The 22,518-nt window shown below is 40.3% G+C and overlaps 1 protein-coding gene across 7 annotated transcripts in view; it reads left to right on the forward strand.

The window, feature by feature from the left end:
- snx9b (sorting nexin 9b) overlaps positions 1-18,936 on the forward strand; it is a 237,976-nt gene extending 219,040 nt beyond the window's left edge. For 6 of the 7 annotated variants that reach the window (XM_078229971.1, XM_078229972.1, XM_078229976.1 and 3 more), the window contains 6 exons: positions 4,444-4,521; positions 5,919-5,995; positions 6,525-6,614; positions 8,047-8,161; positions 10,705-10,796; positions 16,965-18,936. In XM_078229971.1, the coding sequence (XP_078086097.1) occupies positions 4,444-4,521; positions 5,919-5,995; positions 6,525-6,614; positions 8,047-8,161; positions 10,705-10,796; positions 16,965-17,015 (503 nt within the window). In that variant the 3' untranslated portion in view covers positions 17,016-18,936. Of the gene's footprint in view, positions 1-4,443; positions 4,522-5,918; positions 5,996-6,524; positions 6,615-8,046; positions 8,162-10,509; positions 10,561-10,704; positions 10,797-16,964 lie in introns of all 7 variants that reach the window. The other variant, XR_013499657.1, reaches the window with a different exon arrangement.
- Positions 18,937-22,518: the final 3,582 nt, after the last annotated feature.

Raw genomic sequence — 22,518 nt, forward strand, 5'->3', positions numbered from 1 at the left:
GCTGCCAGTGGGGTTGTGGCCAGTGGTGGGGCATAGGCTACAGAAGATTATAGTATATTCCAACCTAACCTACCATCTCGCATCTCTTAATCTCTTCTTTTATCCAAGCTGCTGATGGTACCAGCGTGCACTTCTTACTCAACACCACCCCTGCAAATCAACACAACCCTACCTATGTACCGTTCTACATTCAGTTACCCAAGAACCTGCCTAGGTGGTAATAGAAGAATCATAGAAACCCTACAGTGCAGAAGGAGGCCATTCGGCCCATCGAGTCTGCACCGACCACAATCCCACCCAGGCCCTACCCCCACATATTTTACCCGCTAATCCCTCTAACCTACGCATCCCAGGACTCTAAGGGGCAATTTTTTTTAACCTGGCCAATCAACCTAACCCGCACATCTTTGGACTGTGGGAGGAAACCGGAGCACCCGGAGGAAACCCACGCAGACACGAGGAGAATGTGCAAACTCCACACAGACAGTGACCCGAGCCGGGAATCGAACCCGGGACCCTGGAGCTGTGAAGCAGCAGTGCTAACCACTGTGCTACCGTGCCGCCCAATGTGGGAGCAACCTGACCAGGAGATGAAACAAACACAAACTTGCATTTACAGGCACCAGCTCTGATACTGGTACTGCAGGTGCTTAGAGAACAGCATAAAGCAAGATCTGCATGTGGTGAACCACTGGGCATGAGTGGCATGTAGCCAGACCGCAGGAAAAGATAGCCCGGGTGCATGCTCCATAGACAGTGAGGTTGTGCACACATTCTGTTGCAGAGGCTTCATGAGGGGATCGATGTGTGATGTACAGAAGAAGGCTCATGAGTATGCACGTTGAAATGCTTGGTGCACTGACTAACCATTCCCCAACCTGTTATCACTTGTAAGAAGCATAGTGAAGTCTCGCTCCTACTTAGTAAAGGACTTTGTGCAGAGCTTGGAGCCCAGCCTTTCCAATAGGAAAGTGGTGGCTTACTCTCTGGGAGCTTGACAAGGTAGATGCTGAGAGGTTGTTTCCTCATGTGGGAGAGTCTAGGACCAGATGGCATAATCTCCAAGTAATGGCTGACCATTTATGACAGAGGTGAGAAAGAATTTCTTCACTCGGAGGGTAGTGAATCTGTGGAATACTTTGCTACAGAGAGCTGTAGAGGGTGGGTCATTCAAGGTTGAGAGAGACAGATTTTTAATCAATAAGGGAGTCCAGGCTTATGGGGATAAGGTGGGAAAGTGGAGTTGAGGATTATGGAGTTGAGTGTCAGTAAAGGAATTCTGGGATTTTGATCCGACTACATTGAAGGAATAGTGATTATAGTTCCAAGTCAGGATGGCATGCGACTTGTATGGGAACTTGCAGGCAGTGGTGTTCCCATGCATCTGCTTCCCTTATCCTTCGAGGTGCTATAGGTTGTATGTTTAGAAAGTTCAGTTGAAGGAGCCTTTGGCAGGATGCTGCAGTGCATTGTGTCTATACACCTGCCACTGTGCATCAGTGATGAAAGGAGTGAATGTTTATGGGGATGGTTGACATGCCCATCAAGTGGGCTGCTTTGACCTTGATAGTGTTGATCTTTTTGTTGTTGAAGCCACACATCCAGGAAAGTGGAGTTTATTCTATCACGCTCTTGATGTGTACTTTGTTGATGGTGGACAGGCTTTGGGGAGTCAGGAGATGAGTTACTCGCTGCAGAATTTCTAGCCTCTGACATACTTTCGTAGCTGCAGTTTTTATATAGCTGGTGTAGTTCGGTTTCTGCTCAATGTTAAACCCCAGGATGTTGATAGCAAGGATTCTGTGAGGGTAATGCCATTGAAGTCCAGGGGAGATGGTTAAATTTGCACTTGTTGAAGTTGGACATTGCCTGGTACTCGTGTCGCCCAAACGTTACTTGCCACTTATCAGCCCAAGCTTTTGAATATTGTCCAGGTCTTGCTCTATTTGGACAAGGACAACTTCGGTATCTGAGGAGTCGTGAATGGTGCTGAACATTGTGCATTCATCAGCAAACACCCCACTTCTGACATTATGACCACTGAAGCAGCTGAAGATTGCAGGAACTAGGACACTACCCTGAGGAATTCCTGCAATGATGCCCTGGGTCTAGAATGATTGCCTTTCAACAATCATAGTTATTTTCCTCTATGTGAAGCATGACTCCAACCAGTGGTACATTTTCCCCCTGATTCCCATTGACTTCATGGGAAGTGGTTCCTAATTTTGCTAGGGTCCTTGATGCCACACTCAATCAAGTGGTACCCTGATGAGCGCAGTCACTCTCCACTTACTTTTTGAGTTGATCTCTTTTGTCCAAATTAAGACACAGGCTGTAATGAGGTCAGTGTTTGCGATTGTAACCAAACAAACTGGTGTTGAATGAACAATTCATAGAACATGGGTATACCAATTGCCATCGTTCCACCTCCTGGCTGCCCCACCTCCCCTTCTGACCCGCTGTTCTTTCTCTCTTCCCCTGCTGCCCCCGCCCTTTTTTTCCCTTCCCACTGCCCTGTTCTTCCCGCTCCCAACCAACCTACCCACCCCCTTTCCCCCCCAACTTCCCCTTCTCGCTCACCGTTGCTCACTGCCCCACTGCTGCTGCCCTGCTCCTCCACTGCTACTCGCCACCAGCGCTTCCAATCCACCAGTTTGCTGCCCCCCATCCCTTCTCTTCGTCCCATCCCCACCCCGGCACTTGTAGCGACAGAAGTACAAACACTACAAAGTGCAATGTTGTGACCTCTATACCAGTGTATGTCTGTTTTATTTTTATAATTCTGTTTATCTCTTTCTGTAGTCATCTGTCTCTTCACCTATATCTATTTCCAATTTTGCTTCTTGTTATTCATTTGTTCTTTTGCCATCCTCTGCTGCAAAACCAGCTACTGGAAGGTGAACGAGTGGCTTTGGATGGGATACTACTCGGCTGGGACTTCTACTCTACAGCTGCCTTTGATGTAAAATAAGGTTGGGTATTGAATCTTTGGGAGAATATGAGCACAATGCCATTTCCTGCCACTTTCTGTCATGAGTAGATGCTGTAGAGATCAGTCTGAACTGTCATCCCCTGTGGCTCATCATTTTCTGTCCAGATCAGAAGCAGAGATTTACAATGTATTGGTATGTCCTAAAAACCAACCTGCTATTAATTTTAGAGATAAACATATTAAATAATGGGTACGGTTTGCTCAAACTCCTGAAGTTAAATGTGAAAATACTGCCAGGTGTAGATTTTATTTTTACAAGTTTTTTTGTAAGCTAACCTTTGGTAATTAGTTGTTGTTGTTTCTGTACCTTAGATCAAATGCATTTGAACAAATCTCATTTCCTCTTAGTATTTGATTTGATTTATTATTGTCACATGCATTAGCATACAGTGAAAAGTATTATTTCTTGCGCGCTATACAAAGCATACTGTTTATAGAGAAGGAAACAAGAGAGGGCAGAATGTAGTGTTACAGTCATAGCTAGGGTGTAGAGAAAGATCAACTTAATGCAAGGAAGAATGAAGAAGACTAGGACCACAACTTGATAGTGTATTACACAGATTACATCTATCTGTGTCATATTCTATAGCAGCTATTCTATAGTTGTTGATTGATGTACAATAATTATATTTAAGGTATAAAATTTAAGATTGTAAGTTTTTCTGTGTCTGTTTGTGTATCTGACCCAAATCCATTCTACGGTATCATTGAATCTGTTTAGGAAAGATTTTCTAAATGGCAAGGGGCTAAGAACATTATTTGAGTAGAAAGATTGTGTGGTCCAAGTAAAGGAATCACTAAAAACTAGTTGGTAGATTAAGACGACGGCTGGAAATTATGTCACAAATATTTGGTTGGAGTCCATCCTGGAGTATTGTATTCGGTCTGAGCAAGGCACCTCATGAAGGATATTTTGGTCTTGGAGGGGATGTAATGCAGATTCACTAGAATAATACTAAGTAGTTTAAATTGTGAGAAATTGTATATGCTAGGTTTGTATTCTCTGAAGATTAAGGGGTGGTTTAATTGAGGTGTTTATGATGACCGAACCTTTCCTCTGATGGAGAAATCCAGACCAAGGTGCCATAACTTTAAAATTAGAGTTAGACTGTTCAGGGGTGCCATTAGAAAGTACTTCTTCACACAAAGGATGGTGGAGTCTGGGACACATTTCCCCAAAAAGCTTTTGAGGCTGGATCAATTGAAAATTTCAAAACTGAGTTTGATAGATTTTTGTGAGGTAAAGCTACTCAGAGTTTGAAGCAAGTAGATGAAGTTAAGATACAGATCCGCTATGATCTAACTGAATGGCTGAACAGGTTGAAGGAGCTGAATGACCTACTTCTGTTCCTATGTTCTAGAGGGGCTGGAGACACTTGTGTACAATTGGTATTGACAACTTTAAAGGAATGAAGATGGTCTGTGCTGATTGTGTTTTTTTTCTCTTAAAGCTCTGCCTAAGGAATATCAGAAGATAGGAAAAGCTTTGCAAAACCTTTCACAGGTCTTTACAACTAGTGGTTATGAAGGTAATGTGTTATTATTAATGTTTCAGGGTATTCTGTGTGCTCATTTGCTAGCTGCAGTCTATTAAGAGTTCAAAATGAAGATGATGGTAATCTACTATGAAATAAAATGACCGATTTTTAAAACTACTGACATTTTGTTCAGCCTTCTGAAATGGTTTGAAAATTGTTTTCTTTTACATTTAGCCTGCCCCTCCCTGTAGCTATATTTGGTTAATACTATTTCATATAATACTCCTTGACTGAAATGGTCGATATACGACCTATCCGAAGTCTCTGACAATAGTTCTCTGAGCTAATGAGTGGAACTGGACTGTAGTTAGGACAGATGATTTAAATGATTTTCCTGTTAGTTCATACAGTATGCCTATATAGGTTTTAACTTCCTTGATTTTCAGAATGTCTCTGATTTAGTAGCAGATTGCTCTTTGTCTGACAGTTTCCAAGATATACATAACGTATTGCCTTTGTATTGTCTCATATGAGCTTACCATAGAATCCCTACAGTGCAGAAAAAGGCCATTCAACCCATCACGTCTGCACCAACTCTCTGCATCCCATCAAGGTCCTCCCCTTGTAACCCTGCCCACCTAACATACACATCTTTGGACTCTAAGGGGCAATATATTTGAAGTAGATAGATGTGTCATAGTCATGAAACTTAATCACGAAAGTGATATTGTTAACATATGTACAGAAATTACTGTAATCCTTTTATAGATACCATTTCTGGCTGTTGATTTTTAAAATTACAAAGTCAGATTTTGAGGGGGGAAAATCTATTTTTAAAATAAAATCATAGCTAAGCATTTTGATAGCTAAGCGTGGTAACTTGACAAAGGTAGACGTTTTGGAAAAAGTAGCCTTTTGATGCTTAATTTTCCTTACTTACAAAAATATAAAATTAACAGTTCAACAAGGACACAGAACCCAGCAGTATCTTTGCACAGGTCTCTTGTGGCAACAATAATAACCCATGCAAGCCCGAACTACTGATAATGTCATTCACGCATGCTCACACTTACTAAAGATATCAGTCAAATTGAAAGTTGCTTATTTTTCCCATGATAACACTAAGCATAGACCAGATGAATAATTGATTTCTCTAATCTTAGTGCAGGATACAGCATATCTCTCAAATTGCACAGAAGATTCAAACAGTTGCAAACCATTTATTTAAACCTGCTGCAATTACAGGCACAGGAGTCATTACTATTCTAATGTTTTAATCATCCCAGTGTAGTTGTTAAACTTTAAACATGTGCATCCACTCTATCAGGCCTTTGTGTCATCAGAGAATTGTCGTCTTGTAGAGAATTTATTTCACAATAAAGCCTATCTGTCATAATATTTGTAATATAATCAGCTAAAAGATTCTCAATCATTGATTTGTGTTTCAGGTGAATCCACTTTGACAGATCCTTTAACTGAAGCAGGAAAGACATATGAAGAAATTGCTAACCTCTTTGCAGAACAGGTGCCAAGATGTATTTAATTTGGGTAGCTGTATTGAAAATGTAAAATTGCTTTGTAACATTTCTAATAACATTGGACTGTAAACTGTGATATTAAAACTCAACAAGGGGAAAGGGGGAGAAAGAAAAATTGGTATTGTATACAGTGCTTGTGACACTTGCGTCAAGCTCTTGCTTTACTGCATGAAGTGTGGTTGTGAAGCTTATTTGTACTGAAAAAGGAATGAACGGTAGAAGATTGGTTCAACTTTGCAATTCTTATGTATGCTGCACTGCTGATACATTGGAAATACTGCTTTGAAACAAGATTTGAAGCAACTTATCTCTGACTGCATTTGTGCATGGCGCAGAAAGATCAGGGAAGAATAAAATGTTTGAAAATATAAGTTGTCTTAAGCAAAAATGAGGTGCAACATGTCTTTTTAACATTGTTCTTTATCACATTACAATAATGGACTTAAAATGAAGAAAACTGAGTGAAAAAGCTGCACGGTTATGTAACAATGTAATATAAACTTGTGTTTTCAACAGCCCAAAAAAGACCTGCATTATCTGATGGAAACCAACCAAGAGTACAAAGGATTACTAGGATGTTTCCCTGATATCATTGGTGTCCACAAGGTAAATAAAAATTTCATGTGAAATCAAAATGTTCCATTACAGATTTTTTTTATCTTTGATTTGATAGCAATAAAAACCAAAGATAAATAAAATTAATCTAAAGCAAAATTCAGTTTATTTGAAAATGTTTGTGCAAAAGATCTGAAAGCTGTCCAGATGATTTATGTGTTGTGGGTTGGTACTGTCACTCAGCTGATAGAGGAGGCAGAGGAGACCAAAGATGTATAGACAGCAGGAGAACAGAATAAATGCTTATCATTGTGGGTTGGATTGAACCCAGGTTTCAAAGGTATTAGATTATTGTGCTCTTTCTCTTGCACAAGTTTCTTTTTAGTATAAACTGGCATATGAATGGATCATTAATTTATAATGCATAGATTAAACATGCATACTTCAGAGCAGAGACTATGTGCGGATCCACAAGAGATGGGCGAGATCCTAAATGAATATTTCTCATCAGTATTTACTATTGAGAAAAGCATGGATGTTGGGGAACTTAGAGAAATATATAGTGATGTCTTGAGGAGTGTACATATTACAGAGAAGGAGGTGCTGGAAGTCTTAAAGCGCATCAAGGTAGATAAATCCCCGGGACCTGATGAAGTGTATCCCAGGACGTTGTGGGAGGCTAGGGAGGAAATTGCGGGTCCCCTAGCCGAGATATTTGAATCATCGATAGTCACGGGTGAGATGCCTGAAGATTGGAGAGTGGCAAATGTTGTGCCTTTGGTTAAAAAGGGCTGCAGGGAAAAGCCTGGGAACTACAGGCCAGTGAGCCTCACATCTGTGGTGGGTAAATTGGTGGAAGGTATTTTGAGAGACAGGATATACAGGCATTTAGAGACACACGGACTGATTAGGGACAGTCAGCATGGCTTTGTGAGTGGAAAATCATGTCTCACAAATTTGAGTTTTTTGAATTGGTAACCAAGAAGGTAGATGAGGGCAGTGCAGTTGATGTTGTCCACATGGACTTTAGCAAGGCCTTTGACAAGGTACCGCATGGTAGGTTGTTGTATAAAGTTAAATCTCACAGGATCCAGGGTGAGGTATCTAAATGGATACAAAATTAGCTTCTTGACAGAAGCCAGAGTGTGGTTGTAGAGAGTTGTTTTTCAAACTGGAGGCCTGTGACCAGCGGTGTGCCGCAGGGATCAGTGCTGGGCCCACTGTTATTTGTCATTTATATTAATGATTTGGATGAGAATATAGGGGGCATGGTTAGTAAGTTTGCAGATGACACCAAGATTGGTGGCATAGTGGTCAGTGAAGAAAGTTATCTCCAATTGCAACGGGATCTTGGTCAATAATCTTACTGGAACTCTGAAAGAATATTTTAGGTTTGAAGAAAAATTATGTTCTTGATATTTTTACTAGTTTTCATTGATCATGTTATGGGTTTATGTATTGTACCATTACTTTATAATAATAGGGAGCTATAGAGAAAGCGAAAGAAGGTGATAAGTTGGTTGCTTTAAATAAAGTAACACCACAGGAAAAGAACACCATGGTGAATCGAATCGGAACAATGTCCTACACATTCCAAGGTAGGTATAAATAACATTTTAAAAATGACTTTGTTTACTTTAAATTCATATATGCTTTCTTGAAACCATTCTTTCATGTGGGGAAATAGAACAATTTGGAAGAACGGTTAACCCTATGACAGCTGCTTCATAGCGATATTGCTGGAAATTTGGGAACTACCCATCTACTTGGTCACTGTTTGGTTTCCCAACTCTGCTTGGAGGCATTTTTAGACATTTTAGACAAAAATATCAATGTCATTCTGACCCCATGCCCTCTAAAGCTGAGTAATGTTCCTTGTAGTTTCACACTATTGCGCCAGTAGTTCAAAGAACAAGGAGGACACTGATGGGCAGATGAAGAAGGGAAACTGAGGTTGGGGTTGGGGGAAAACTGAAGATGGTGGATTGAGTTTCAGAAGGGAAATCAAAGGAACTTTTATTATTTCAGTGCTCATTGAAATTACACTGATGTCTTCATAACAATAATAGTAAAATGGGGTAACATACAGATTTACTAACAGTAATAAAATGTACCACTATATTTAACTTTAATAGCTGTGATGTACAAATATCCTATCTGTAATAAGTAGTAACAGTCACTAACCCTAACCCTGAATCCCCCTACACTGTCCAAGGTATGGTCAGGCTCCACAGTCGACCATTTTTAATGGCCCTGATCTCTCTCTCCAATCTTCTTGTTCTGATTTGTGAGAAAGTGACATCTCTGAACTTAGAACCTCATTCAGAGCTAATCTTGATTTTCATAAGTCAGATAAAACCGCAAGATGTATTTGTGGTTCTAGACACAGCGCACACTGCCCTAGACTCAGCACAGGACTAACCATTCTAAACCACTTCCTAACCTTGGATTCTATGAAGAAAATATTCAATCAAATTATAGAAGTTACAGCACATAAGACCACCATTCATTCCCGCATACTGCATTCTCTCCTGTAACACTATCCACTCCACCCCATAATCGTTTTATTTTCCTCCTCTTCAAACTGATATCCTATTCCATTTGAAGTGAAATTTTTGTCATCACCTCAATCATCACTGAAGGGAAATATTCCATGTTGCCATAGTCCTCCATCCAAAGATTTTTTTTTCTCCCTTCCCCTTTGTTCTTTCTAGTGAGAATCTTTATTTTCCAGTCACCAGTTCATCAGTTTACCCACAATGACGTCCTGAAGTTTCACTCAACCTTTTGGTGGCTGCTCCCCTCTACTGCAGGCACTTACCATCTTGCTGCTGCTCCTGACTCTGTGGGAAATGCTGGTCCCCATGTCCAACCCATTACCCGTCTCCCTTGCTTGAACTCCAGTCTCAGAACACAATGCCCCTTTCTTTCTGTAAACTCTGATCCTCAATCTCTATTGTTCCCCCGGTTCCCAGTTCCAACTCACAAGCTGCCATTCCTCTCTCTCCCTTTGATAGCCAACTCCTCCTCTTCAGCTTCCCCTATTTCCTAGTGCTCTTGAGATCAGAGATTCCTGAATGGATTCCCGAACCTCCTGATCCCCAATTCGGAGGTCTTTGGGGTCAATTCTCCAGCTCCCTGCCCACAACACAGTACAAAGTTCTGGCTCCCCGCATTGGTGGTCAAGTATATCACTGAGCCTTAGGCTTTAACTATGACCGTGTGAGGGACGGAGAGAGGTAGGAGGGTGGAATTGCTCCCGCACTGTGGTGAGATATTTAACTCGCTGGTCTCCCAGCTGGAAGTAACGTTCTGAGAGGTACCATATTTCAAAAAACACCTAGTTATTCTAGGATGGCCGAGAACCCAGTTATTTCACATGGCACTAAGAAATTGGCAAAAATAAAAAAAAGTCTTGATTCTTATTTAAAACAGCATATTTATTTATTTAAGTTTATTTTTTATTCTAAACTGCAAAGCTTAATCATTTGCTTTACTTCATCTCATGTTGCCAACTTTCTATCTGACATCAATAACCTCATTTAAGAGGATAAAGTGTGAGATGGAAGGGAAAGATGTTTTAAATCTAAAGTATTGCCTTTCCTAAATGAACATTTCCTGGAGTTAAGCATTTCCTGTCCTGCATGCTAAGACCAAACTTCCGACAGCATTAAAAGGTAACTAGAACTTTCAGTTGCAGGTTTCTGATCATCTGATTTGCGATTGTTGTTCCAATAATTTCACCAGCTCTTACACCACAAGACATGGCAACATGGGGAAGTGAAAGCAAATCTGACTAGGCCTGTTGTGCAGAAGCTACCTACCTGCTGTGCATTGACAGGAAGCCAACATAGGAACAGGAGTAGGAACTGCTTTAGCCTGTTAGATTATGGGTTATCTGTACCTCAATTCCATTTACCCGCTTCTGCTCCGTATCCCTTCACAGTCTAGGTTGCCCTATCTTCCTGGAATGGGGAGAAATCTGAAAGCGGAAAAGGTGGGTATAAAAAAAAAAAATTATAGTGTAGATAATTGAGAATATTTTACTAGGTTATGCCTTATTTTATTTTGCATTTAAGTTTCAATGACTAAAGATAATTGTATGAGGGTTATTAAATCAAACCTTATAATTTCATTACAGCTGAAATGAATCACTTCCACAGTAATCGAATTTATGATTACAATTCTGTCATGCAACACTACCTACAGCAGCAAGTTGAGTTTTATGAGACGGTAGGTTGTTTAACAAATCGACTTTTCTTTTAACATGCTGTTGGGACAAAAGACATATAAATTAATGATTTAATTTGATCTGATAGAGGTTTTAAAATCAGGAAGAACTTAGGCAGAGTAAGTAAAGAGGAATTGTTTCCAATGACTGAAAGGTTGATAATCAGAGGGACAAATTTAAGGTGATTGACAAAAGAACCAGAACTGACATTTAAAAATCCTTTTTTGCACAGCTAGTGGTTAGAATTTGTCATGCACAGCCTGATTGGGTGGTGGAAACAGATTAAATAGTAACTTTCAAAGTGGAATTGGTTAAAAATTTGAAGGATTTAAAAACTGGGGATGTTATCTAACTGGTTCAAAACTTGTCTGTCTATCCTTTGCTCCAAATGATTTTGGTTCATTTTTGCACACTGGACAAGTCCAGTCTTTTAAATGTAACTTCTTAACAGGCTTGGAAAGTGACAATGTTTTCTCAATTGTGAAAATTATTAACCAGAACAACACAGCATGTTTAATATTGTTCATCGTTCTTGTGCATGTCTCTTTCTCACCACTCTGGGCCAATTGTTTTTATCACTTGCTTCTGATTTTCTAGGCTGTACTTCAGTGCCCCAACTAGATCTGTTTCCTTTTTTATTTTTACTATATATAACTTCTCCAATCCATTTTCCTCTCTAGATTCTGTTATAAAATGTGGGAATGTCAGTGCTAGATAGGTCCTTTTCCAAAAGTAACCCCTCATTACTGTCTTTCTAAATACAGCCTAAAAACTGTAGGGAAAATGTTCTTGAACCAATTAGCTACAAAGCAAACTGTTTAATTATTCTAATTAACTTGTTTATATATATTTTTAAACCATACTTTCAGAGTTTGTGTAGCCTATTCGTTCTGAGTCTGTGCCCGCAGAGTAAGAGCTGAGCTGACTCATTGGCCTTTCTTGTATAAAATTCTGCCAAATGTTCTCTTGCCCTGCTTCTCACATGTGCTCTTAGCCTGCCACTCTCATCCTCTTCTCTCCCTTTGAGCAATAGGATTCATTGTCTTCACATTCTAATTAAGTCTAAACAACAGCATTGTAATCATTGCTGAAGAAGTTATATATAGTAAAAATAATCTGAATGTCAAAGGGGGATGGTCAACTATATATTGCAGCCATACACACTCGATTCCAAAATTAATGCATGATGTTCCAGACAGGAGACGGGTTAATTTAAGCATCTCAAATTTCTCCCCTCACCATCTGTACATTACACAAAAGATATTTTGTTGTGATCCAATTTTCTATTAATAACCCCACAGCAAACTTGCGATAGGATGAACTCAAAAGGTTAGTTTATTTGCACATACTCAAAATACTACTATTAACTCTGGCAGCTTTTTCTAGACACTCACCAATCTCTGTGTGAAAAAATTGCCCCTCTGGACACTTTTGTATCTCTCCCCTCTCACCTTAAACCTATGCCCTCTAGTTTTAGACTCCCCTACCTTTGGGAAAAGGTATTGACTATCTAGCTGATCTATGCCCCTCATTATTTTCTAGACCTCTATAGGATCACCCCTCAGCCTTCTACGCTCCAGAGAAAAAAGTCCCAGTCTATCAAGCCTCTCCTTATAACTCAAACCATCAAGTACCGGTAGCATCCTAGTAAATCTTTTCTGCACTCTTTCTAGTTTAATAATATCCTTTCTATAATAAGGTGACCAGAACTGTACACAGTATTCCAAGTGTGGCCTTACCAATGTCTTGTACAACTTCAACAAGACGTCCCAACTCCTGTATTCAATGTTCTGACCAATGAAACCAAGCATGCCGAATGCCTTCTTCACCACTGTCCACCTGTGACTCCACTTTCAAGGAGCTATGAACCTGTACCCCTAGATCTCTTTATTCTATAACTCTCTCCAACGCCCTACCATTAACTGAGCAAGTCCTACCCTGGTTCAATCTACCAAAATGCATCACCTCGCACTTATCTAAATTAAACTTCATCTGCCATTTGTCAGCCCACTGGCCCAATTGATCAAGATCCCATTGCAATCCTAGATAACCTTCTTCACTGTCCACTATGCCAATCTTGGTGTCATCTGCAAACTTACTGACCATGCCTCCTAAATTCTCATCCAAATCATTAATATAAATGACAAATAACAGTGGACCCAGCTCCAATCACTGAGGCACACCGCTGGTCACAGGCCTCCAGTTTGAAAAGCAACCCTCTACAACCACCCTCTGGCCTCTGTCATCAAGTTAATTTTGTATCCATTTGCCTACCTCAACCTGGATCCTGAGAGATTTAACCTTATGCAACAACCTACTATGTGGTACCTTGTGAACGGTCTTGTTAAAGTCCATGTAGACAACATCATCTACCTTCTTGGTTACCCCTTCAAAATCAAATTTGTGAGACATGATTTTCCACTCACAAAGCCATGTTGACTGTCCCTAATCAGTCCTTGCGTCTCTAAATGCCTGTAGATCCTAACTCTCAAAGCACCTTCTAACAACTCACCCACTACAGATGTGAGGCTCACAGTTTATCATAGAATCCTTACAGTACAGAAGAAGGCCATTCGGCCCATCAAGTCTGTACCAACCACAATCCCATCCAGGCCCTATTCCTGCAACCGCACACATTTACCCTACTAATCCTCTGACACTCGGGTCAATTTAGCACGGCCAATCAACCTTGGCCACACATCTTTGGACTGTGGGAGGAAACCAGAGCACCCAGAGGAAACCAACGCAGACGCGGGGAGAATGTGCAAACTCCACACAGACAGTGACCCGAGGCCGAAATTGAACCTGGGACCCTGGCACTGTGAGGCTCACTGACCTGTAGTTCCCAGGCTTTTCCCTGCAGCCCTTCTTAAACAAAGGCACAACATTTGCCACCCACCAATCTTCAGCCAGCTCACCTGCGACTATCGATGATTCAAATATCTCTGCTAATGGACCCGCAATTTCCTCCCTAGCTTCCCACAATGTCCTGGGATACACTTTGTCAGGTCCCGGGGATTCATCTACCTTGATGCACTTTAAGACTTCCAGCACCACCTCCTCTGTAATATGTACACTCCTCAAGACAGCACTATATATTTCTCTCAGTTCCCCAACATCCATGCTTTTCTCAAAAGTGAATATTGATGAGAAATTTTCATTTAGGATCTCACCCATCTCTCGGACCAGATGTTGCAATGTGATGCTGCAAGTTAGATGGTAAAATGCCAGACTCACTTTGTCGTACAGCAAGGCAATATTACTGGTTCCATACGCCAGAGGTCCATGTCTCATGATTCCCACTTCTCTGCTGTGAATGTGTATCCCACATCTGGGTCCCTGAGATTTTAAATGTCCCAAGAATTAAGAATTGCAAGGAGGATTGTGGGACCCTTTGTTCTAACATGTGTAGACTCCGGTTGACCAGTGTCCCCTCAGGGATAATGAGGTGCAAGTTTCTCCAATACTGTCAGGCAGCTCATTTTGTTCTGGATAAGAGACAAAGGGCCCTATTTTACCATTTTGATTCTAAGTGCTGGGCGGACTTGAAAGTGGGAGTGTTTCAGATCAGACTTTTAGACCTATTCTCAGGCACCCCCATATGCACTCTGTCTGCAAAAATATCAACGATTCCGAATTGCACTGCACAAGCCTGTGGGTGGGGCTTAACACACCCGGAACCCTGCAGCTCCAATCGGCACCTCCAACTGCGCATACACAAAAAAAAGATAGAATGCGGCTCCCAATTCACATCGCTCCCGGGCCCGATAATGCCTCCCACTGGCCCCCACAGACATTGCCTCATCCCCACAGCATTACTGACCCCTTTATCCCCTCACTTCCTCCGCCACCCAGACCGATCGTGGGCCCTCCCCCCCCCCCCCCCCCTTCATCCCCACCAATCCCAGACAGAATGGCAGCGGATCTCCCCTTCCTTCTCACTGATCACAGGCAGAGTGGAAGGAGACACTCCCCTTCCCCCTCACTGATCACAGGCAGAGTGGCAGGGACTCTCTCCCCCTTCCCCCTCACTGATCAAAGGCAGAGTGGCAGTGGATCCCCCCACCCCCCCGATCTCAAGCAGAGAGCCATCGGATGCTTGGCACTTACCTCCTCACTAACTGGAGCACCCGAATTGGACTTTTGTGGAGCATGTCTGTTTTGCACCAATTCTGGATGGGCAAACGCAGTGGTAAATAGGGAAGTGCCAGTAAGGTTGGGTGTGCAGCCCATTAAGTCAAATTAAATGCATGCAAATGCATATAAATAGCCGTCGTGCCTGTTTCGGTCCCGATTGCCGCCATTTTCGGGCCTTGGTAAAGGGGGAACCGGCGTGGAGGCGGGCACGCATTGCACTACTCTCCTTGCACCCGACTTTACCAAGCTTTCACCCCCAAAAACAGGCGCAACTTGATGATAAAATTGGGCCCATAGATTCAGTTTTTGAGATAGCAATGAACATATCTCTAAGTGTATATTTTATGAAAATATTAATATAGGGTGAGGTTATACCGAAGTGAAATCTTTGCGGATTGGTGAAATAACACTATAAACCAACTAATTCAAATCTTGGAGCTAAACGCACTGCAGATTATGGAATTAACACCAATCAGAATGTTAGCCAGTGAATAGTGGTCCTGTTTTTAATATCTATCCAATTACCTGTGGCACATGTGTAATGGCAGGACTGATACCCCTAAAGTTGAATACCCTGGCACTTGCCACAGGGATTAATAAATGAAGAATCGTCACTTGGATAAGGTAATAGATGCCACCTACAAAGCCATACTGTAACATGATCTAGTTCATCCAGAATCGAACAAATGGTTTAGTTTTTTAAAGATCAACATCATAAATAGCTAAAGGGTTCATACAAGGATCAATGCTAATTGATCATAATTTGCAAAAATGATTTGAACTCAGGAATTGGAAGTAGACTTCAAATTTTGAAGATGACACCAAATAGATAATCCCACAAAATAAGAGAACATTAAGGAATTTGCAGTCTTTACTTCATTCATGGTGTTTCATTATTGGCTAGTTAATTCTTATTTTTCTGGATGAGTATAATTCCCTTGGACTCAATCACTTTCAAATATTTTGCATTATTGTTGTGTTTGTCAATATTATTTTACCATTCACATTCACTCCAAAATTGTGATCTCTATCGCTGAGGTGTTCTTTACCTTGACTACATTATTCTGTCTTGATTCCTTTCCCATTACTAGATACAGTATTTCTATGGGCTAACGTGATAAATGTCCTGTCTCCTTTCCTTCCAAATTCTACCATTTACACATTAATTTGTTCTGAAAATTGGTTACTAATTGCACCTCTCCACCTCCAGCTCTTGCTTGAGCTGTTTCAGTTGCAGCCAAGGAGATTTAAGGGCTAATTTGATGGAGATGTTTAAAATTATGAAGAACTTAGACAACGTAGATAGAAACAGACAGTTTCTAGTGCTTAAAAGGTGTAGAAGATGGAGAATAGATATGTGATTAAATATATGATTTAGGACAGAGAGCTGGAAAAACTGTGTTTTGTACACGAGTTTGCCGAGCTGTGGAATGTACTTCTGAACACAGCAAAGACAATATCGATAAATTAGATATGTATTTAAAGGAAAGGGAAATAAACAAAATGAGGAACATCATAGAACATCTGAATAGGATTGAGAATGTGTGGATGATAAACACAAACATGGATGGATTGAATCAAATGACATGTTTCCAAGGTATAATTTGTTTCTAATGCTACATCAAAATCTCAGAAGGAATCCTTTCCTGTATCCTGCAAGCATAACACCCAGAAAAATTGAAATGATAGATTGGTATATGTGGTGGTGAGGGCCTGGGTAAAATGCTCTTTCGGTGGGTCAGTGCAGACTCGATGGGCTGAATGACTTCCTCCTGCACTGTAGAGATTCAATGGATTCTATGTTAGATTGCTGCTGACTGGAGAGCACATCATTATGACGAATGGGGAGAGGGAAAAAGCACAAATGGACAAAGTAATACTAAACAAAAAAGAGAACCAACCTTTTCAGTAAGGTTGCTGGTGAAATATTTAATTGATAAACCCCAAATTTTGTTGAAAGATCTTTCAAAGGAAAGGGGCAAATTTCTTGAAATGTATTTCAATTAAGAATGTTTTTTTTTGTTTCCTACTAGATTGCAGCAAAGCTGAAGCAAGCATTGACCCATTTTACAGTACAACAGTAAACCATGCCAGCACACTTAGCCTTAACTGACTACTTGGTGGAGGGATCGTATGCTCTAAAGTGTGTTTATGACCAGGAAAGAAAAAATAGCAAATACATCTCAAAATCAGGTTTTGTTTGAGATAATGTTAGATATGCAAAGCAGTTGTTTGGACCATATGGGTTATTTTTCTACTTCTGTGCAAATAGGGTGGAACTTCTAGTAAAGTTCTTCTGTAACTCTGAGTGTAAACACAAGTGAACTTTTTTATTACTTTACCCATTTATTTCTATTTTTGTAATGCTTTATTTTCTGTTCCTTATTTTTGTGACACATGACTTTGTTCTTTGAGCAAAATACTTTGTGGAAGACATTGACATGTGATTTCAGTTTGTTTTTCTTTTATTTTGTGCAATTTTAAACATTTTCTGTCTGTGATGCATTCTATGAATGATTTGGATAAAAATGAGATTAATCTTAAAACCAAGTTATTACAAAGAAAAGGCCGTTTCAGAAAGGATTCCCAAATATCAACACAGTCATATATACAGTCATATAAGAAGTCCAGCACAAAAGTGAAGACATTTGGACAGGAAACCTCACACTGCATAAACGTCTCTTCATTCTGAATTATTATTTTTGTAATATACCAAGAATGCACCAGACCCCTCAAAATGTGTCTTAAGCATTCCAACATCGAGCTTTCCCATTTATTCTTGACCAAATTTTAAACCATTACAAAACTTCATTTGTCCCCTTTAGTGCCAGCTTTAGTAAAATCGTGCCAAAGGTTACACCTTGGGGTGACATTCTGAGAAATTGTTGGTTTGAAATTTGTATTTTGTCTTGAAGTACATGAGATTTTGTTTTGCAACATCACTGATTTTTTTGGTTGCTTCCTTATTATTATTGCTTAGGTTATCAAGCTACCAGAGGAAATACTATTTAGAGGGTTAAATGTTAATACTGTTTCAGACAGAATGAGTGCTGTTCTCAAATGGTTACCAGTTATTTTCAGAGTCTAGCCCCGGAACTTCAGGGACTTTGAGCTCTATGCAATTGCCAAAAATATGAAAGCCATTCTGAGTAGAAGTTTTTTGTTGCCTATAGCTTTGCTTATATTTAAATTTAATATACAAAGATACTCTGTAATTATACAGATACTTTTATGAATCTAGGAGAATTATAAGAGCATGTTTGCACCAAAGATAAGTATTTAATTTTGTATTTACATTTTTGGATTATGAACTAATAAATGTTCTATGCTAATACATTTTTGAAATTTCTCTTCATATTATACAAGCAGTAAGCTTGAGGACAGAAAATTTAAATTCTTTGGAAAATGTATGTAATGGGGGAGAGAGAACGTGTTTGCATTGGATGAGATGAAGAAACCTCTGTACATAAAGTAATTAAACTGGGATATTTTAGAAATATAAATGCTTTCACTAACTGTATTTGCCTCCAGTGCTTAGGTTAAGATGCATGAAAATTGCACTAAAATGGAAATCTTAAATTGTTGAGATATATGTGAACTTTAATTCTTCCTGATTCATTATGAAATATATTTTCTGGAGTGCTAATTGTACACAATGTATATAAAAATATAATGTAAATTATCACTAATGTATTTTTTGTTAAATGCCATGTAAGGAAGTTTTGTTGAAATTAAATATCAGATGTATCTTCTCGATCCTTCCATTATAGTGCAGAACTCCTGCTCTGAAAGGATTCATATTCCTTTTGTGGCCCTGTAAAATGCAATTCAGAGGAGAGAAAATCTTTTCATCAAACTTTGCTTTTAGATAATGAAATAGTTTGGCGAATAAATAATTTTATGGAACTGAGGGTGTGCACATGAGCCAAATTGGAATGAGGTTGTACACAACCAGTTCAAAGGTGAACACAAGAAAAAGGAAATAAAGTGTCCTTGAGGTTATCTAAGCAATCTCAGCAGTTTCATTAACTCTTTGCACCAATTGACATTTCATTCTCAATGTGGATTAACTTAAATTGACAAGAAAATGTATGAAATGGGTAATGAATGCATGCCTGCAAAAGCACCTTTTACATTAGTGACTGACCATCATGTCAGTGCACCCTCTTCCTCTTTTGGTTTCTTTTCAACCATTTTGCTTTTCAAAAAGTTTTGTTTTCATTTAAGCATTCTAATATTTTGTTAGCTGTTACTCCAGTTTTTAATGACTTGCTTCATCACAAAATCATCCACTGATGAGCATCAGACTTCAGTTCAGCAAATGATTCAATTCCGCTGTGACTTGAACTACAAAACAGCAGTAGGAAAGCAAATAGCACAGCTAACATGTGCCTTGTTTTACTAATTGTCCACATGGTCCACATCCCTTCCTCTCTTTAATGTGTTACTGAGTCAACCTGACCAGGAAGGTTCCAGATTAATTCTAAATTACAGTATGAGAACCACTATTTGCTGCAACATGCTTTAGCTAGTGAGGCTAAAGCTCAGCCATTTCGAATGTTAACTAATAGCCCAGGCTGAACTATTGAGAGGATGACAAGCGAAGGTCAGAAATGACGTCTTATGGTCTTTATAAACAGATCAGGAATGATCTTATTGAGTAGCAGAGCAGGCTCAAAGGGCCGAATGGCCTACTTCTGCGACTATTTCATACGTATTTTAACAAGAGATGGGTGTAGTATTGAAAAATGCACAGGGGTGGATAATAACTGCCCAAAGCGATGCACAACAAAACATGTTTACCTGTTTATTGAAGTAGCAAATTTCACTGGGCCTTTCAGTGAACATTATTAAAAATATAGTAGAACAGAAGAAATCGGAACAGCCATTCAGTCCCTCTGCCTGCTCTGCTAATCAATAAGATTATAACTCTCCTGATTGTGGCTTTAATTGTCCTTCATAAACCTTTGACTCCCTTATCAATCAGGAATCTGTCTAATTTAGCCGTGAATATATTCAATGACCCAGCCTTCACTGTTTGTGTGGAAGAGAATATCAAAGACCAGCGACTCTGAGAAGAAATTCCTCCTCCTCTCTGTCTTGAATGGGAGATTCCCTGACTTCCAATTCTAGATTTCCCAAAGAGAGCAAACATCCATCCAGCATCTATATTGTCAAGACATCTCAGAATCTAATATGCTTCAATAAGATCTGCTTTTAATCTAAACTCCAATGAGTATTAAAATCTCTAATGATAGCTTCCCGATAGCAATTGAACACTATAAGCAGCATTAATTGCTTTAAGATGAGACCTTTGCCTTCGAGCACCTGCCAGTCAGATGGCTGGAAGCTCTGTAGTTTCAGTGGCACTAGGTCGGAGTGGTGGCAACTGCTGGAACTACACCTCGTCCTGACAGAGGAGCCTGGACTCAAAAGGTAAGTCTGAGGGAGTGGGCCTGCTGGGTTTGAGAGAGCTGGGAAAGGTTAAGAGCCTCAATAGACCTAAGGTGGGCAGACTGTCCAAGATGTCTCCTAAAAGATTTCGGACCAGGTGAGTGGGAAGGTGGTGAGTGGGTGACCCCAATTTTGGAATTCTTCAAACTCACTATGGTTTTCATATACTAATTTATTTTTATTTGTTCACACCATATACAATACTATCCTTATGAAACCTTACTTTATTTTAAATTAAAATTAGGGTCTTTTTTTTCAAAGAATATCATAGAATCCCTACAGTGCAGAAGGAGGGCATTCGGTCCATCGAATCTGCACTGACCACAATACCACCCACGCCCTATTCCCATAACCCCGCATATTTACCTTGCTAATCCCCCGATACTGGGATCAATTTAGCATAGCCAATCAACCTAACCCACACATCTGTGGACTGTGGAAGGAAACTGAACCGCCCAGAGGAAACCCACGCAGACATGGGGAGAATGTGCAAACTCCCCACAGACAGTGACCCGAGGACAGAATTGAACCTAGGTCCCTGGCGCTATGAGACAGCAGTGCTAAATTTTTAAATTGTTCTGCTACCCACTCTGATGCTGCTCCTTGTTTATCTTTATTAGCTGCTTTATTGCTTATTTGTTTATATATTACATTTTAAGTTAATCTTTAGCTAAAAGTGGAGTTTTAATATAGATGCTAACCATTAGAAATCAGAAATGTCCTATAGACATGGTGATCTAGATGCTCTGCTTGATTGTGTCAGCATTTTTGGCACAATTTGGCCAAAATCAGTGTTACCAGCATCAAAGATCATCAAGGTATAAGTGCAATTTTGGTCAATTTAAGTCCAATTTTGGTGCTGCTTCATGCTGTCATCTGGATCAGGAAACATTTATGGATTTTTGTTGCTCCTAATTTCTACCCCTCTCTCCTTCATGTGATCTATCCCAGACAATTCCCTTCCTTAACATCACTGTCTCCATTTCTGCCGATAGACTGACTACCAATATTCATTATAAACAAGCTGATTCTCACAGCTACATCAACTATAGCTCACATCCAGCTTCCTGTAGGGACTCCATCCCATTCTCCCAGTGTTTCCGCTGCCATCACATCTGTTCCAATGATGCTACCTTCCAAAATAGCACTTCTGACATATCTTCCTTTGTCCTGAACTGAGGACACCACCCCCTGCCCCGCCCCACTCTGGTTGACAGGTATTCAACCACAATCAACCCATCTCCTGGACCTTGGCCCTCAGCCCTACCTCTCCCTCCTAGATCCATGATAGGGTTTCCCATTGTCCTCGCGTTTCACCCCATCAATCTCTGCATTCAAAGAATCATTTTCTGCCAACTCCAGCATGATGCCACCACGGAATGCATCTTCCCTTCACCCTCCCCTGTCAGCATTCTGTAGGGACTGCTCCTTCCATGACAAGAATTGTAGCAAAATGGGTCACATTGCAAACTTTACCAGCTTCTCTTGAGAATGTTCAGGAGAATCTGGGTACTTTCAAGAAGAACAATTTGCCTTCTACAAAAAGAGTTTACAACATGGAAGAAAGTGATTACAACTGTGAAGAGAATGTCAAGCAATATGATGAAAAGCTCCAATTGAGGGTGAATCATAGATTCTTGGTAATTCGAAGTTAAGTAGATAACTATTTATTAGGATGGAGGTTGATACTGGAGCTGCTATATTTTTAATTCCTGAGACCACATACCAACAAAAACTGAAGCATCTGCTTTTAAAACCGGCTGATGTGATTTTTAATGACATGCGGAAGAGATCATGCCAATAAAAGTTTACACGTGGTCAACGTAGAGTTGAGTGACAAACGGGTGGCACAATGGTTAGCACTGAGGCCTCACAGCGCCAGGGACCCAGGTTCAATTCCAGCCTCAGGTCACTGTGTGTGGGGAGTTTGCACATTCTCCTTGTGTCTGCATAGGTTTCCTCCTATAGTCCAAAGATGTGCGGATTAGGGTTGATTGACCATGCTAAATTGACATTTAGGGCCCTATTTTACCATTTTGATTCTAGGTGCTGGGCGGACTTGAAACTGGGAGTGTTTCAGATCTGACTTTTAGACCTGTTCTCAGGCGTCCCCATACGCACACACAGAGAGGG

This window comes from Mustelus asterias, chromosome 15, assembly GCF_964213995.1.
Source record: "Mustelus asterias chromosome 15, sMusAst1.hap1.1, whole genome shotgun sequence".
Classification (NCBI taxonomy): Eukaryota; Metazoa; Chordata; class Chondrichthyes; order Carcharhiniformes; family Triakidae; genus Mustelus; species Mustelus asterias.